Genomic DNA, 17,500 nt, shown 5'->3' on the forward strand with positions numbered 1-17,500 from the left:
ACGGGCGACAATTGCACTTCGTCGTGCAACCGTTTGTGTTGCGTAATGATAAATCATCCTTGAATCCTTCAATGTGATCCGATTACGTAGCTGATCATTTACAAAGAGGGCTTTAGTCCTAAAATACAGGCAACTGGTAGAAGAGTACATTAAGTATGTTTAACTGCGAAGCAATGATTACAGCAAGTCATTCAAACTATACTGCACTCGAAAGAGAGAAAAATTTACATTTATTTTGTATTTTCCTTTCCGTCTAATTTCCCATGACTCTCACTTCTACAACTGTCACAGGAAGAACCGACTCCCTTGAGAACAACATAAAATGTGTGAATCGTATTTTTGCTCTGAGGCATTAAGAACAAAGTCAGCGACGTTTTCTTTAACAATAAAGCGATGACAGCACTGACATCAAATAACCCACATACGTTATTTGCATGTTATACTGTGTCTTTTCAAATCACACTGATTCAAAACGCTGATTCATGTCCAGTACAATCTTATCTTGGGTGTTAATCTATCAGTTTTAGATCATTTGTCACAGAACTTTCATGTTGAGGTCATAAATTCTTATAAAGGCCAGTCGTGCCCGAGGGTTTCTGGCTACGGCCAACACACAATACCAACAAGCGCCTCAACTCCCCCCCCCCCCTTGACGGCCCACTATAATTAACCTCAATCCAACCCTTCTACAGTTTCACTCACCGTCGATTACGTGACCTTTTAAGGCTACAACCAACAATTATTGTCATTATCAGTTATTCTGTCTATGTGAATTAATTGTTTTGCACTTAAAATGTCAGAACATGCCCAAAACAAGCTCTTATTTTGTCCGAATAACAGTCCGAAACCAAAAAATATTAAATTTAAAGTAATATAAAACGAAAAAAAGAGTCTAACTAATCTCTTTAGCTCTACTCTGGAATCATCAACAAGACATATTTAGCATATAAGCATCCTTCTCTTTAATTAGACAATCATCACAACTTCATAAGGGTTCCCAAAGGGTTCCAATCAGAGCCATTCGTTCCAAAGAACCCCTTTCCGAAGAAATGGGTTTTCAAGGGTTCTCTGCAAAGATTAAGGGTTCCATTAAGAACCGTTGTCATCCAAAGAACCCTTTTTGGAAGAAAGACTTCTTCAAAGATTGTTGAAATTGTGATAAAAGATCCTCCCAGCACACAAACCCCCCAAAAATGTAGAAACCCCACGACCAACCCTGGGGGGGGGGGGGGTTCTAGATGAAATACTTAGAATACAAAAAGGGACCGCCAGACGCTAGAGTTGCACCGCTCTTCAATGTCACACTTGCCCCAGTCAGCCAATTGAATCAATCAGGAGGCGGCCTTTACTACTTTACCACTTACTTCCTGTTTTGATGCCGGTAGATGTGGTAGGGCTAGCTAGCTAGTTAGCCGATGGGCTGTTAGAAAGAGCTGCTTTGCCATAGCATTTTTTCAGCAACCCATAAAAGGTTCAGGGACGAACCATTGCACCATAGAAGGGTTCTTTGTAGAACCTCTCATAGGAACCTTTGAGAGACGGTTCAGTCTTTAAGTTGGGTTCTCGGTAAAACTTTCTGAAAGAGTTTTTCTATGGGGACAAGCCACAGAACCCTTTATGGTTCTTCAAATTATCACATTTATGTCTAAGAGTGGAGGCTGGATTGCAGTTGTCTATGTTTACACACACCGACTTCATTACAGCAAACTCTACGTCTACGACTTTGATGGTTCAGGATCAGTCAGGTCCAGGCAATGAAACATTCATGAATTCCTTTTGATACCGTAGCAGCGCCGGTCCAAAAACTTCTAAGGCAAGAACTAGGAAATATTATGCCATCTATACTTATTTTGTCCAGAATATTTCATGCAGCACCACCTCAGTAACTTTGTCTCCAAGAAAACATCCCGGAGCCTCAGTTTGTTGAGATGCATACCAATGGAATCTGTTGCACATCCTCACCTTTACAAAGACATAACACAAAGGATAAGCCTTGAACAATACATCCATCACCTCAAAAAAGCTACCGCAACATCAGCAACTTCTGAATACGCCCTTCATCACTTCTTCCTAAAGTTCACGTGTACTTTTCAAACAACCAAGAAGAGAATGGATTTCACCTTCTTAATAATCTAAATTAGAGAGTGAAAGTCATCCTCAATAAAGTACCCATTACTCCAAATGTGACCTCACACTTTTGTTTCACGTCCTACCTGTAACGTCGAGCGGTAAGAAGTGACCCGGCGTTCGCCTCCCGAGCTGCCAGCGCGGTTTGTCTGCGACAGGCGGTCCGGTGGTTGCGGAGGTGGCCGTGCTGCTGCTGTTGTTGCTGCTCCAACCCAGCGGGGGGCGATCCGACCCGCAGGGCGACGGGGTCAGGGAGGGGGAGGGGTTGGTCGCGGACCTCAGTCCAAACACAGAGGAGGTGGTTTCATCGTCGTAGAGCTGTTTGGATGCCGGCTAGAAGAAGAAGAAAGGGAGTGTGAGACGTGGGGAGCAATCGTTGCTTCAGACAGGCTTAAACCTGCATTAATTGATTCATGTTGGCCCCTTGGGGTCAATGCAATAAGCTGTAAACACAACCTTATAAACAGGATGGTGATGTGGAAGCAAACACTCGCCTATTTACTCACCCAGCATTCATTCGGAGAGGAGTTTCTGGGCACAGGACACATTTAAGTGCAGTAATCTCTCCCTTTTAGCTCTGCTTTGGTCTCCACCAACATCAGAGGGAAATGTGTGGCTTTTTAGCTGCTAAATGCTCCTTTGACACTGACTCTGAAAGCTGCAGAGTTGGGTGGTAAGATTAAGGGCTATGAATGGCCGATGTGAATGGTTTCAATCTTCTAGAATTATGCTTTAAATCCTTCAAAACACAAATTCACAATTAGTTCTGTTTCCTTCTTGCTCCCAAACTGTGCAACAAATACAACAAATGTGTGATTCCCGGAGGAAAAGAGGACATTGTTGTAGACCCCCGATTTAATTATCTCGTACCGTACTTCAAACTTCCTTCAAAGCTGATGTTTCTGGCTTATTTAGCAAATTAAATAACAGGGTTTTTGTTCTTTAAATTGGTGTAGAAAAAATTTAATTGCAGCAAAAATCAATACAACCGAGGAGACGAGAGAGCCTGATGGAGGTCAACTACTCCTCTACTTCCACAAGAACACAATGTTTAGCTCTCTTTAAGCTGCTTCAATGCCAGTTGGAGGAAGGAAAGGTAAAGTAGATAAGAAACGACAATAAACACAGTACGTGTCTCATGATTACATTACATTACTTACATTACTTACATTCATATAGCCAGGCCATGAAACCCAAACAGCTTCAGAGGGTAAACACTTCACTCTGTAGCCTCTTCGATGAAATACACGTGAGACAAACCACGTGTATGTACAGTAGGATTTCAGATATCTCGTGGTAATCTGCCAAAGATCTAATTGAAATTAGCCCAAACAGAGAGAGAGGCATTAACTTAACAGAGCTGTTTAACAGCTTGCCCAAAGGAAACGGAGCGCCAGTATGCAGGAAATGTGCGGCCATCTTGCAGTAAAAATCACCGTGGGAGTCCGTCAAGCTGCCGCAACGACACAGTTCGGGGAAAATAAACTGAGAGCTGTTAGCAGCAAAGGCAGAGAAGGAAAGAATAGGAATGGAGAGCGTCTGTTTCCTCCTTTGTACTTCTTCACACGTTGCGTTTCAAAGAGCATGAGCTAACTGACTAATGGCACGGATGCCATTTGCTATTCTAATATCTGATCAAGCATGAGAGATATTTCCGTCTGGAAAACACCGAACGATTTGGTATTTGTTGATGGAAAACCTGCTGAGAGTGTGAAAAGGATGATGACTAATTCTGACAAATGTAACAAAAGGGGGCGGGACATATTGTACAATAGTCTTTGATGTAAAAAGGGACGACAACAAAGGCAATGAGGCATTTTGTCACAACATGAGTATTAGCTGCAGCAGTGTTAGTGACACTGAAATTAGTGCTTTAGTGACGGAGGAAGCCAGACTTCCATTCAAAATAACTTTTAAACACAAGAGTGCTTCAGGCCTACAACCAGGAAATGACTTGTAGTCAATGTTGTTGTTGTTTTAATGGGCTTTTGGTTGGAAACCTGAAATCAGGTCTGTGGTTTAAAGGTTTGTTCTACGTTGTTTATATTTAATCTACACCAATATTCTATAAACAACCATTGTTCAGCTTTGTGACGAAGTGTTTACAGCGGATCTAAGAGGCGTTTTAAACACTGTATTTTGTGAAAAAGGGGCAGAAGAGATAGATTTATATCCTCTACTGCGAGGACAAAAGACGTTAAAGGGGTCCACTCCACTCTCCTTTAAAATGAGGTGGGTAACAAACCCCTAAATGCCTGATGTCTGGTTCACTGAGCTGAGAAACCAAAGTGTAGAATACCTTTAGAGAGAAACTGTAGTGCAGGAAATAAAGAGTGGAGGAGAGAAAAGGCCAGAAAGGGCAGAATGAGTGGGACTGAGTGAGTTCAGTGGGAATGTGAAGGCTGCTCTCTCGCTGTTCGGGGAGGAAAGTGAGAAAGAATAAGTGAGGTGGACACGTTGTGGTTCCTGTGTGCGTTTACTTGCAAGAAGTGTGATTGGTTTGGAGACTATAAGAGGACAAGAAGTGTGTGTGTTTTTCTTTTGAGTTAAGTCATTTTGTGTGCGTGGCTTCAAAACAATGGTATATGACACTTGAACACGAGTGTGTTTCCTCACCAGACAGATGACATTTGGTGTGTGAGGGCGCCCTATGATCGAATAAGCATGAGTGCACGTGTGTGTGTGTGTGTGTGTGTGTGTGTGTGTGTTCACCAGGAAGATGAAGTCCGATCTCTTGTTGTTGAGGGAGACGGGCGATCGGCTGAGTGATGTGGACACGTCGTCGGAGCTCTGCGAGGACGGATGCCGGAAAGTCTGACCGGTCAGCTTGGTGTCGTACAACTGCTCCTCAAAGTCTGCACACGCACACACACACACACACACACACACACACACGCACACACACACACACACACACACACACACACACACACACACACACACACACACACACACACACAGAAACAAAAGTCAGTTAGCATCAACAACAGTGCACACACAAAAAAACAAAAGTGCACTGACGCACACACCAGATCTCCTTTCTCTCATGGCCGTGAACAGAGATCCAGTTGGACTCCTGCTCTGCATCACCCCGCTGTTTCCCTCCTGCAACTTCTGCCGTGCAACCTTAAAGGACTCTTTACGTTTCTTTCTGATCCTCTACTTGTTTTTAATCTTAGATTTTCTCTCCTTTCATTCGTTCCTTCTCTTCAACTCCATTTTTCCCTTTTCTTTCCGTCCCGTTCCTTCTTTCTCTCACACTTCCTCCCGATATCTGACTGTTTTCTTCCTCTCTGGCAGTTTAGGCTGACTCTCCCTCAGGCCATTGTAAACAGATTCCTAACCCCCACCTCCCCCCTTCTGTCTCCCCCCTGCACACACACACACACACATTCCCCCTCAAACCCCCCTCAGCCAATCCTTTACCCCAAAACACACTCCCAACCCACTCCCCACTCATCCCTAAAGCCTTCTAGCTCACACACACACACACACACACACACACACACACACACACACACACACACACACACACACACACACACACACACACACACACACACATCCCGGCATCATCCTGCTGTCAGCTTCAGTGGAACAGCAGCGTCAGTAAGGCACAGAGTTCTGGGTTGAACTTGCTCTCTGGAACAATATGGATTCTTTGCTGGTGGCGTATCATTGCCTAGTGACACTAGTGACACATCTGTGCATATTGTCATACTGTGATATTAGGAAGTGTAGTCATAAGTGGGACTTTTAGCGGCAATCAAAGGAGCTCCTATTCAGCATCAATCGACACACATATATATACTGTATATATAATCCCATTTAAATGCCATCGGCGTTGGATTGGTTCCCTGCTAACGGGTCACCATCATTTACGGCACAAAGGAAGTGGGTCAACCATTAGCGCAGCTAAAACAGGAAGAGGATAACACTTTTGTTTTCCCCGGGAGCCATCAGTAACCAGTTACCAAAGAGTATGAATGTAAGTTCTTGGTGGTTACGATCCCCAGGAGCAGAAATGTCAGACGGTGGAACAACAACAGTTCTGTGGAAAACCGTTTTTGTGCAGAGTTGCCAACTCTTTCCCAGTGAAAGCAGCACGAGCTCCAAAAGTCAAAGGCTGTGATCTGATCTGAGCGACATTCAGATGAATGACAATATGATGTATCGTAATATATTTCTTGCTTTTTCCCTGATGGTCTGAATAAGTCGCTAAATGTGCCGCTAGCAGGAAAACAGAAAACAGAAGTCGCTCCAGTTGTCTTTACAAAATACATATTGGTATTGAGAATCGAGTAAATTTATTTACTCAAATACAAATCAATTTCTCATAGATGTCCAATTCGAAAAGGTAAGGAACATTTGAGTAAAAACTGACAAAACAACTTTTTACAGTGACAATTTGTCAATGTTCAAACTTATTCTGCTGCCCCAAAGAAGCCAAAGATCATCAATTTATGCTGCTTTAAATGCAGTTCTATTACAAAATGGAAAGCAGTTTGGAACATCCTGCGTTCTCAGTCGTATTGGTCACTGTGTGCTTAAAGAGACCTGCTGAACTACCTTCCTGCAGCATCCATATGGCAAAGTACACTTTACAGGGTGAACGCATCTGTTGTATAAGCCTCAAGACTTCACGCCTGCTAAGCACATTCAAAAAAGTCCGTAGTCTACAGAACGGAAAAAGTTTGTCAGATTCGAGCGAGCGAAGGCAACGTGGGAGTGTTTTGGAGTCATGAAGAGAAATTAATAAACAGCAGCAGCACCACAAAAACACCAGAAGATAATGATGAGTTTCTTTGGATGCGGGCGGGTGGGTCCACCCACCCACAGATTCTGTGCACTTTTCTTTTTAATGGCTTTTGGGATCATTGTTGTTGACATCTCCCCTCCGCTCAACTAAAAAGTGCCGGCAGCGGGAAAACATCTATAAGAGCTCGCCCGTTCTGTCGTGTAATTACGCCTCTAAACTTCAGAGGAAACACGGGGCAGCTTCTGCTGCACACACACACACACCTTCACAACCTTCAGCGGGGATTCTAAGACGACGAAACAGAATGTCAGTCGTCATTTTCGGCTTTTTGAAGGTTATTCAGTCGAGCTTTAAAAACTGGAACAAAAAGGTTTTCACAAAACGAGGATTTTTGCCTTTAAACACACGTAATATATGTTTTTAGAGCTTTTATACAGAACATTGTGCAGAGAAAAAGTGTCATAATCTTTCATTTTGGCAACAGGGACGATTTTTCTGAGGTTTTGCATAAATGCATCAATCAATCGCGTTGTGCAGGATGGGTTGAGTTTATATAAACTTTATTCCAATCTTGACAAAGGCAGCGCAGAGACGATCCACTCCTTTCCACTCTTACCTTTCACAATAAAAGCCTTAGACATATAACATTCACAGGCGATTCTTCTGCGTTTTAGTGTCGTTCATTCGTCTCTCCTCCCTTTATCTAAAGGCCTTCATGCTGCTCCTGGTTCTGCGTCCCAATAGAGGGACACTGACAACAATTTTCCACCATATGTTCACAGTTAGGTTTTATTCTCTTCTGGTTTTTGTGGCAAATACAAAAAGCAAGTGAGAGAAAACGAGAAACAGAAGAAGAAGACGTGATTCAGAAACGAGCTGCTTGGGTGGTCGAGACGCAGCAGAAGCTCCGATGGTTTGGAATCAAGTTCCTTTGAATGTACGTTTTTTGGGAACATGCACGCCAATAAGACGCAGGATCTGACCAGGATCTGACCAAGACACAGGCCTCCTTTCAGCTCACCAACTTAATCTGGTTGGAAATAAATGCCCTCATGTGGAGAAAGAATAATAAACAAGGCATTAATCCCAATAAGCCTCATGCAAGCTCCTGCTAACTCACAAACAGACATGACTCATACGGTATTAGCCGCTGTGATGTGCTGCAGCTGCAGTGCACAGTAAGCACTTCATATTTTTAAATGCTGTGCCGCTTTCTAATAGACAGTCCTTTGAGTAACAACTACAGACTATATATAAGAAGTAGATGTAGTCATCGTGACGTCACCTATTGGTTTTTGGACTACCGTTTTGAAGCCTGGAGTTCGGCATTTTGGCCGTTGCCATCTTGGATTTTGGCTTTTGACTCTAAATGGACCATAATGTACTAAATGAACATCATGCTGTATTGAAGAAGACTTGAAACTAGAGATTGAGACCATAAACTCATGTTTACAATGTTTACTGAGGTAATAAATCAAGAGAGAAGTAGAGTCATTTTCTCATAGACTTCTATACAACCAGAGGAGTCGCCCCCTGGTGGACACTAGAGAGAATGCAGCTTTAAGACACTTCAGCATTGGCTTCACTTTACAGAACCGGTGTATGCCTAACTACTGAAATAGCTTCATTAATGGTTAATGAATCATTTACAAATGCTTTATATTCCGCTATAACCATTAATAACAACTTTTGTGTTGTCAAATTGTAGGAAAAAAAAAAATTTCCATTGGAACACTGTCTTTTTAGCTCTTGATGGATTATTATACGAACCCTGTAATGACCTTTTAGCATTTTCAACTAGAGATGATATATTAACTTTAAATGAATGCCTTTATTAACATGCAGAATGTACGGTTGTTGCATCAGTTGTCTCTCTTTGAAACCAAACTATTCTGTTTGCAATTAAAGTTTGGACATAAATATTCATATTGAGGTGATAAACTGAGAACCTTTTCTTCACTGTGCATTTGCCAATTCCTCAGGAAGCTCTTAGACGTTTCTAGACCTTGCTTTAAGACAACACGTCCCTGGCTATTTGTATTCATAGAAGCATATTACACACCCGGTGCTCATGATCGAGAACTGTCTATTTTGCAGTGTTAAAAATAATTGAGCCTCGCTGCTGGCATGCAAAAACAGCAGGATCAGCCGCTTGGTGAGCAGAGAGCAGAAGCCAAAACTCATCTCATTCAGACTGCAGCGACCCAAAGAAGCGAGGCGTCAGCAAGTCCAAAGACACGGGGGGGGGGGGACAGACTGATAGAGAAGAGGAAGAAAGGTACTTGGTAAGACTCAGGAAAAGATTGTGGTTTCGGTAAAAATAAGCATGTTTGCTACGCGACAAATCTCAAGTACAACAAGTCAACGTTGACTTGGGTTCACGGGACACAAACAACGATCTCCTGAGGGAAAGTCCTGTGTTTGTCAAAACCTCCACCCACCCTCCCCATGTGGACCTACTCGGTGTAATGTCATCATTTGCTGTGATCGTCTAATAAAGACACGGATGGATTTACATTGGAGTTAGATGAAAGCCTAAAGGGGGCCTCGTCGATATCAGATGCCAAAGGCCACTGACCAAGCGTTGCTATTTTTCAAGATGGAAGTGAGAAGAGGTCGTCATAAAAGAGATGCAGAAGAAGAGGAAATAAGAATAATGATGAAGAAAGGGTATGAAATAAGAGAAAAACGGTAATCAAGGAGCTAAATTGGTGCAGATGCGAGAGAAGAGGTAGAAGGTGAAAAGGGGACAAACTTCAAAGAGTTTGAGAATTTTAAAGAAAAAAGAGACAAATGAGAAATGAAACAGACAATAAGAAGAAGAAGGATTACAGTAAGAAGAAGCAGAGAACGATTAGGAAAAGGCAGCAGAAGAAGAAGAAGTGTGGAGCGGTATAAAGACGAGGCAGTTGAGGAAGAAATATTGGAGAAAAGCAGCAGAAGGATCCGAAAAAAAAGGTTAAGATGAGAAAGTGGGTGTTTAAAAAGAAGAGCATGGAAGAGGAGGAGGAAGGGAATTCACACAACATAACGCCCAATCTGTCGAAAACTAGCAGCACTAACAGGGTAGGAGATGTTTGATCTGGACCAAAAGTTGGGTGATGAAAAGATCGGGAAAAAAGGATCCAACATGTTTTGGATCAATCTCACATCAACATGTTTTGGATCAATCTCACATCAACATGTTTTGGATCAATCTCACATCAACATGTTTTGGATCAATCTCACATCAACATGTTTTGGATCAATCTCACATCAACATGTTTTGAAGCTTATTTTCTTTCTTGTTTTCAGCGCTTACAATCGATTTCCATCATGTTCTGTCGCACAACATAAGGAATGCACCAGGCGTCTCAATTCAACACGGGTTTGTCTGCATGTGTGTCAATCAATCAATGTGTCGTCGTCAAGGATGTTGCGAAAAATCTGAGTCTTAAATTTACTCCCTTCTTCGCAAAGTATCCCGCAACGAAAAGTCTGCATTCTGCAAACACTGCAGAAATACATTTCTGGTTGCACACGGTGGAAATACTTTAAGACGGCAAGATAACAACATAAAAGGAAAAGTTAAAGGACAAAATGCAACCAAAAGGTTAAACCACAACCTAGGAACCCCAAAGTGCTCAGTTGCTAATCTGTCCCAAAAGAAAGCAAATCATTTAATGAACATTAATAAATCCACTGTGATAAACAAACCTCTTACGGTACAAATCATCAGAAATCAATACCCAATATCAGAAGTGGAAAGTATTCAAGTACTGAAGCACAATTTTGAGGTACTTCTACTTTAAATGAATGTTTCCATTTCTACTACATGTTGTTGGAAAACTACATAAATTATTATGCTGAGTGAGCTTTTACATACAAAACATATAATAAAAAAATATCTTTAAATAATATGATTAAAATAACCAAAATGGTCAAATTTGCTCTGTTTTTTAACAGCTACAAAGTTGAACATGCTGCTTAAACAGCCACGCATCAGTACAATGCTGATACAATGTGATACTATGAGTGCAAACACTCCCTTACTTCTACTTCAGTTAGAGTTTTTACACTCTGGTATTGCAACTTTTACTCACATCGAGGGTCTGGATTCTTCCTCCACCACTGCCGAGTTATTTACTCAGCCTCCTGCAGAATCAGCTCGTAAAGAACTAAACTTGTTTCTCAAGTAGAAAGTGTGAAAACGCACCGTGGAACCAGCTGGAGTTTGAGTCCTGAAAAGCAGCAGCTAGTAAAGCGGACAGCGAGGGGAAGGTGAACAGTCGCAGAGCCACGCTTCAGAGAGCAGCCATGGCTCCACAAAGTGCATGACTGCAGGGCACTGTGGTGGGAAAATGAGGGAGGGGGGGGGCGAGAGGAGGGATGCTATTGGGGGAGCGGGGTGTAAAGGTATGCCGGTCACTCCCACTAATGCACACACACACACACCCACACACCCACACACACACAAACACAGCATTAAGTACGACCTACCCCCGCCCCCTTTTCCTCTGTCCAGACAAGCAGGCCAGGCACTCATGCATCACTAACCTGTATATTGTGTGTGTTTGTGTGTAGGTGTGCATGTGTGTCTCTAATTTAGGTGCTTGTGTGAATTGTGCTGTGAGTGCACAAATGTGTGTGTGCGTGTGTGTGTGTGTGTGTGTCTGTGTGCGCTCGTGTTTGTGCCCCGGAATGCGCTCACATATCAACATGTGTGTGAATAAACTTTAAAATGTAATTTAACAACTTTCTACGTACAAAAATCTGCATATTTGTGTGTTTGTGTGGGTGTGTGTGTTTGTTTGTGTGTACAGTGCACCCATTCACAGATAAACCCAACCATTCTTGACAATATGCGCCCCGGTCGTGTCAAATTTGGGTCACCCTTTCTTCTCCCCTCCATGAAGACAGAAAATGAACAACACCCCTCTTTCACCGCTTGTTTGTCTGTGTACACTACGTGCACGCCGCCACGGACGCACGTGTGTGTTGGAGCGCATGTCACGTCTTCGTCCTTCATGATTTAACACACACAATTGATCAATCCATTACAGGGGGAAAGAGGGGGGGGCTGGTGTTTGTTAGGATGTGTGTACCATGAGAGCGGATGCTTGTGACCTAGAAGGACAGATTAGGTCGGTTAGTGGCCTAGTTTAAGTCGGTCACGAGAAACCGCAAGAAGGCTTTCTGCTACAATTGCGGGGCACAAATTTCAGCTCTTATTCTTGTTAATTTTCGCACATTTGCAGATGACTACCTGTTGTTTGTATAGTAGATTGCAGAGAGCAAAGAAAGTTTCTTCGGGGGGAGATCGCTCCTGTTGTGTGTTCTTTGCTTCAAACTACAGACGATCAGCTGAAATTGTGTTTTTGATTCTTAAAAGTGAACCTAAGACAGGTTGCAACCAGCATTCTTAACCTGTAATTAGCTGCCCGATTCAGAGATTTTTGCAGCGGTGATTGAAGTCTGTCATCTCACCTGTTTTTACATTCAGAGTTTGAGGAACTGCAGACATCTCTTAGAAACAACAAAACCTGGCTTCTTGAGATCAATCCCTAATCTGATTAGATCAATTATGTTTTGTTTTTGTTTTATCCAGTTATTGCTTCCTGTCTCATCCTCGTTCAGAGACTTTTGTATTGGAAAAAGTCCTGTTTAGTTTTGATCCTATTACTTTTACGAGTAATGCTATTTCAGTTATTGGCCTTGCCACAGTCTCCATCACCCGTACTGATCTAGCTCCAGTTTGAGAGAACAGCTCTAGCTGATTTTTGGAATTCATTTTGAGGAAATAGTAAGGCATCATGACCCCTGTGTTGAAATTCCCTGTTGCGTTATAATTTAATTTAAAGAAACTAGAAATGTGCACCACAACCAGGCGGCAACAATGGACGCAATGCCAACGGTACACATAAAAATGGCCGCCGCTCTGACCATCCTGCTTCGGTGTTTTGATGATCTGTTCTACTCCGAGTCTACTTGGTCTGACCCCAAACCTCTAACCCGATCCAAAGCGTCGTCACTAGGTCCATTTGAGGTTTTGCTTGGTAGGCTTAGATTCAGATGTACCCGGATCATAGCATCTAGGTATCACACTTCAGCCTGTGTTTGAAAAACTTCTCTAAAAGAGCCCTAAGGTAAGAGACAAGACAGACGAGATTGTCTCAAGCGATTCACAACAATGTCACTCAAACCTAAAGCTCTGCAGACAGACAATCGGACATAGAGAGAGAGAGTGACTGATAGATAAACAGACTTATTACCTGAAGAGAAGGATAAGCAATAGTTTGTGGTTCACAAACAGACTATAAAGGTCACTCTGTAATAAAAGTTCAAACAATCCATAAATCCTTCAAAAAAGGCTCCCCTCGCTGTTTGAGCTCTCTCTTCATGAGACAATTTTGTCCAAAAATGCTAAACGCCTGCTTAAATGAAACGCCGTGTTAACAAACCATTTGCATAAAATAATTGTAAAAGGCCTTTAGACTCGACACGCTCAGTATTTGTCATGTAGAGTCAGCGGGGTGTACTCCATTTAAATCAACTAGTGCGGTGGCCTCCAGTGTTGCTGGAACCGCTCATCCAAACAACTTCACACTGGACACAGCATGTATTTGGGTCCTCAGCAAGACACACGCCAAGTGTGAAGTCGATCGGACGAACGGCTGTCGAGAAAATCGAAGGACAAACACACATAGACCATCCATCCGTCCATTTTAGTTTGATACATTGAGATGAAATAAAACAAAACACAGTATTTGTAAAAGCTAAATCAAAACATATGCACTGCTTGAAAAACCTGAGGCTCAGATTATATAAATATATTAAAAAAGAAACATTTCAAATATTGACAATTAATCAACAGTAAATCATTTATTAAAGTTGACGTCTCTTTCTCAAAATGGTGACATGTTATACAGGAATTAATCCTCCCTGTGAGATTATAGAATGGAAACGACGCTGACACATTCTCCTGACTCAGCACATAATCGATGCTGCACCTGTTCTGTAATGTATATCGATCACAGCAGAACCTCATCGGCTCTGCGGAGAGAACAGCTTAGACCTTCCTCTGAAACAATTAAAGGGCCACTGTGACATCTTTTAAAGTCAAGTCAGTGCGGACGGGGGAAAGTCTATCGGACTGTTTGCATTGACTCGGAGCTCCTCTGACACACTTAAAGAGTTACTGTGACATTTTAAAGTTCAGCCGGATACATCACCTCGCATTGTCCACTGTGAGGGAAAGGTCACAGCACTTTAAATACTTGGGAGAGTGCTGCCGCAGAAGATAAGATCTGGTGAGATGGACCGAAGCACACTGATCCGCACAAAGAGAGGAGGAGAAAAAAGGTAATAAAGGGTGCAAACACAATTACAAAGTAAAGAGTATTTATTGTGCTGCTGCTGATGCATGTGCTGCAGTCTAATCCTGGCCTTGAGTTTTAAATAAAAATGAGAGCAGACGACAGCTAGCTCTTATCTAGCTCTAAGCACCGATGATACCGCTGACCTCCACTGGGAAAAAATATATTCCAGCCCGAAGTGTGACACAGCTTTGATAGGAGTGTGTGTTAAAGCCAGTATCACAGTACCTACAGCTTATGGTATATGGCCCGAAGTATGCAGGAATGTTTGCGTACTCTTTGTTGTCATAGTTTTCGCCCCTTAATACAACAGCATATAATGGTATAAATCCACAGAACTCTACAACACAATACATCATTTGTACGTGCTCTTTAGACGACATGGCAGTGCTTTCACTGTTAAAAACATCGGTTTTTCTGATGTGAGCACGCTGTTCCAACATCTCAGAAAGCCTTCAGAGAAGAGTGACGCTTGTTATTAGGGATTGTCACGATCCGATGTCAAAGATAAGTATTGGGGCTATTTTTAACTGATCAGTATCGGCTGTATTGAGCTATTAAGCCCGATCCGATCCTTTGTTTTACGTCAGCTCTGAAACAGGTGTTTTGCACGACAACGCCAACTCTCCAACTCTCCAACTCTCCAACTCCCCAACTCCCCAACTCTCCAACTCTCCAACTCCCCAACTCTCCAACTCTCCAACTCCCCAACTCTCCAACTCCTCAACTCCCCAACTCTCCAACTCTCCAACTCCTCAACTCCCCAACTCTCCAACTCCCCAACTCCCCAACTTCCAACTCCTCAACTCCCCAACTCTCCAACTCCCCAACTCCCCAACTCTCCAACTCCCCAACTCTCCAACTCCTCAACTCCCCAACTCTCCAACTCCTCAACTCTCCAACTCTCCAACTCCCCAACTCTCCAACTCCTCAACTCCCCAACTCTCCAACTCCTCAACTCTCCAACTCCTCAACTCCCCAACTCCCCAACTCTCCAACTCCCCAACTCCCCAACTCTCCAACTCCCCAACTCCCCAACTCTCCAACTCCCCAACGCCACATCAAGCTTGTGGCTTTTCTGTAATGGATAACACAACATTCACACATCGGTATCTCGGGCCCTCTTGCTACTGTGTGACCAGCATCGGACGACACTTTTTGATGACAGTTAAGAGCTGTTGGCCGACGCCGAGAGTGTCAATCTCAGTGAGTTCTTTCTGCTAATTTATTCAACGGGTATCCCCAGCGAAGAAATTGTATTAGACAGATTAAGATATTCCTATAACACGGTAGCACTCACCAAATTACATTATGAAACCTGAGTAAGTATCGTGAAGTTTACCAAACAACATCCCAAATGTAATGAAAAACCTTGTAATACTAAATGTGCAACGCAAACAATACCTGCATCACTGCAGTTTACTAACAGTGTCGATTTCTGGATATGGACGCAGGTTCAAAGTGTCCTTTGAATTAGTGGTGGTTTCTTTTTACACAACGCTTCAGAGAAGGAACAGTAGTGATCAAAAGACCATCCTGTCCTTCATCTTCCCAGAGACTCGCCTCTAATCCTACAAACTGCTGCTTTGCACAACTATTCTGTCCGCCTTCTGATCGGCAAACGGGAAACAAAATCAAATTTAAACTGCTCCGACCTGGAAATAGCAGGAAGCGCTGCACTAAACGGTGCAGATGAATGTGCACGACACTCCATTTGTCTCAATTTGTTAACAGCACGGATGCGTCAGTGAGGTCTTTAATCCAATTTTGACTACTCGTCATTAGTAGAAGTCAGGTGCTGCCTAACCACCGCAGCACTATTGGGTTCTGTGTTTGTGTACACTTGGTTTGAACAATAAAATCCGCGGTTGATTTAAAGGTTTGCACGTACATACGTTACCTGGCGGCTTATATAATGTGATGATCGGTGTTTCTTCTTTATTAGAAGACAGTAAATAGCATTGCTTCTAATATTTATTGTGAATTATATCAAAGGGTAATTCACATATCAGAACAATACATTGCTATAAATCATTAAAAAACACACATTCATTACAGAGCTTAACCAATATAATGGCAGAGATTATCTACAACTCAAGGCCGGCTGTAACTGCTTATGTCGTCGGTTTAATGCTAATGTCGGAGCAACACACTCCAAAATAACAAGACTCTACTTAATCAGCAGAAACACAAATGCTGCGTTGACTTAAACTCGTCATACACGTCCTGCGAATATGTGTGCGTTTGTTCAAACACAGTTTCCTGCACTAAAGAGAATGTCAGTGAAATGTCGAGTGCTGAGGAGGCGGTCGAGGATGAATATTTGAGCGTCGCTTAATGGATTGTTGTACGTGCAAATATCCGGTCTGGTCGGTTAATGGATGGAACAAGCTAAACTTTAAATACAAAAGTTCACTGAAAGAATCATTTCAATATATTTTTTTGCTGTTGATTAATGGATCGCAGAAAAAACATACACGATGCAAATCTGTCTGCTGTAAAGCTTTCATAAGTACGCAGGGCCGAGTGCAGAGAAGTGACAAATCTTCCTTTTATCAACCTGTTTAAAATACAATATATCTGCCGTCAGTGGAGTACAATACTGAGCTTTAAATATATAATATATGACTACAAAAGAGCAGCATATGAATATTTTAACATGGCAACCAAAAAAACTCGAGCTTCAGTTGCAGACTGTTAATGGGGACGGAAAACACGAACATGTTAATGTTATTTAAAAGTAGAAAAATGTAAAAGTATTGGGACAAAACTACTCAATTCAAGTAGGGTCATCTTCTCATAGACTTCTATACAATCAGAGGAGTCGCCCCCTGGTGGACATTAGAGGGAATGCAGTTTTAAGACACTTGCATGTCGCCTGCTTTTGCTTTGCAACAGTTTCATAGACACGTAGGCTATAATGCAGAACATAATGAAGTGCAAAGACATTGTTCTTGGGCTTTAGATTACGTGTAAGCAGTAATTTGTGGTCGTTCCTTTTAATATTTCAATGTTAAACTGCCTTCTGATCCTGAATCTAATTGGGATTATAGTCATGCTAGTGTCTAACAACAGAAATACAACAACACGTCTGCCACAGTACCTTTTGGAGAAAATACTCCAGCAGACGGTGGTAGAAGCTGCAGAAAGCTGGTCTCTTAACTGAACTGAATTATGGAAATGAGTCTTCATCCTGTTAAGAGGAGGCCATGTGAAAAAAGGAGCCATCCTGTCCAACAGTTTGTGTCCAGGAGCAGAA

General features: G+C 42.4%; 1 protein-coding gene across 1 annotated transcript in view; it reads right to left on the reverse strand.

Moving 5' to 3' along the window:
• The window catches only part of nhsl2 (NHS-like 2), a 58,094-nt gene that overhangs the window by 18,868 nt on the left and 21,726 nt on the right, over positions 1-17,500 (reverse strand). The window contains exons 3-4 of the mRNA XM_076092356.1: positions 4,840-4,982; positions 2,214-2,460 (exon numbers count right to left, since the gene is read on the reverse strand). Coding sequence (XP_075948471.1) covers positions 2,214-2,460; positions 4,840-4,982 — 390 coding nt within the window. The remainder of the gene's footprint in view (positions 1-2,213; positions 2,461-4,839; positions 4,983-17,500) is intronic.

Source organism: Anarhichas minor, unplaced genomic scaffold, assembly GCF_050575085.1.
Source record: "Anarhichas minor isolate MPS153535 unplaced genomic scaffold, ASM5057508v1 ptg000016l, whole genome shotgun sequence".
NCBI lineage: Eukaryota > Metazoa > Chordata > Actinopteri > Perciformes > Anarhichadidae > Anarhichas > Anarhichas minor.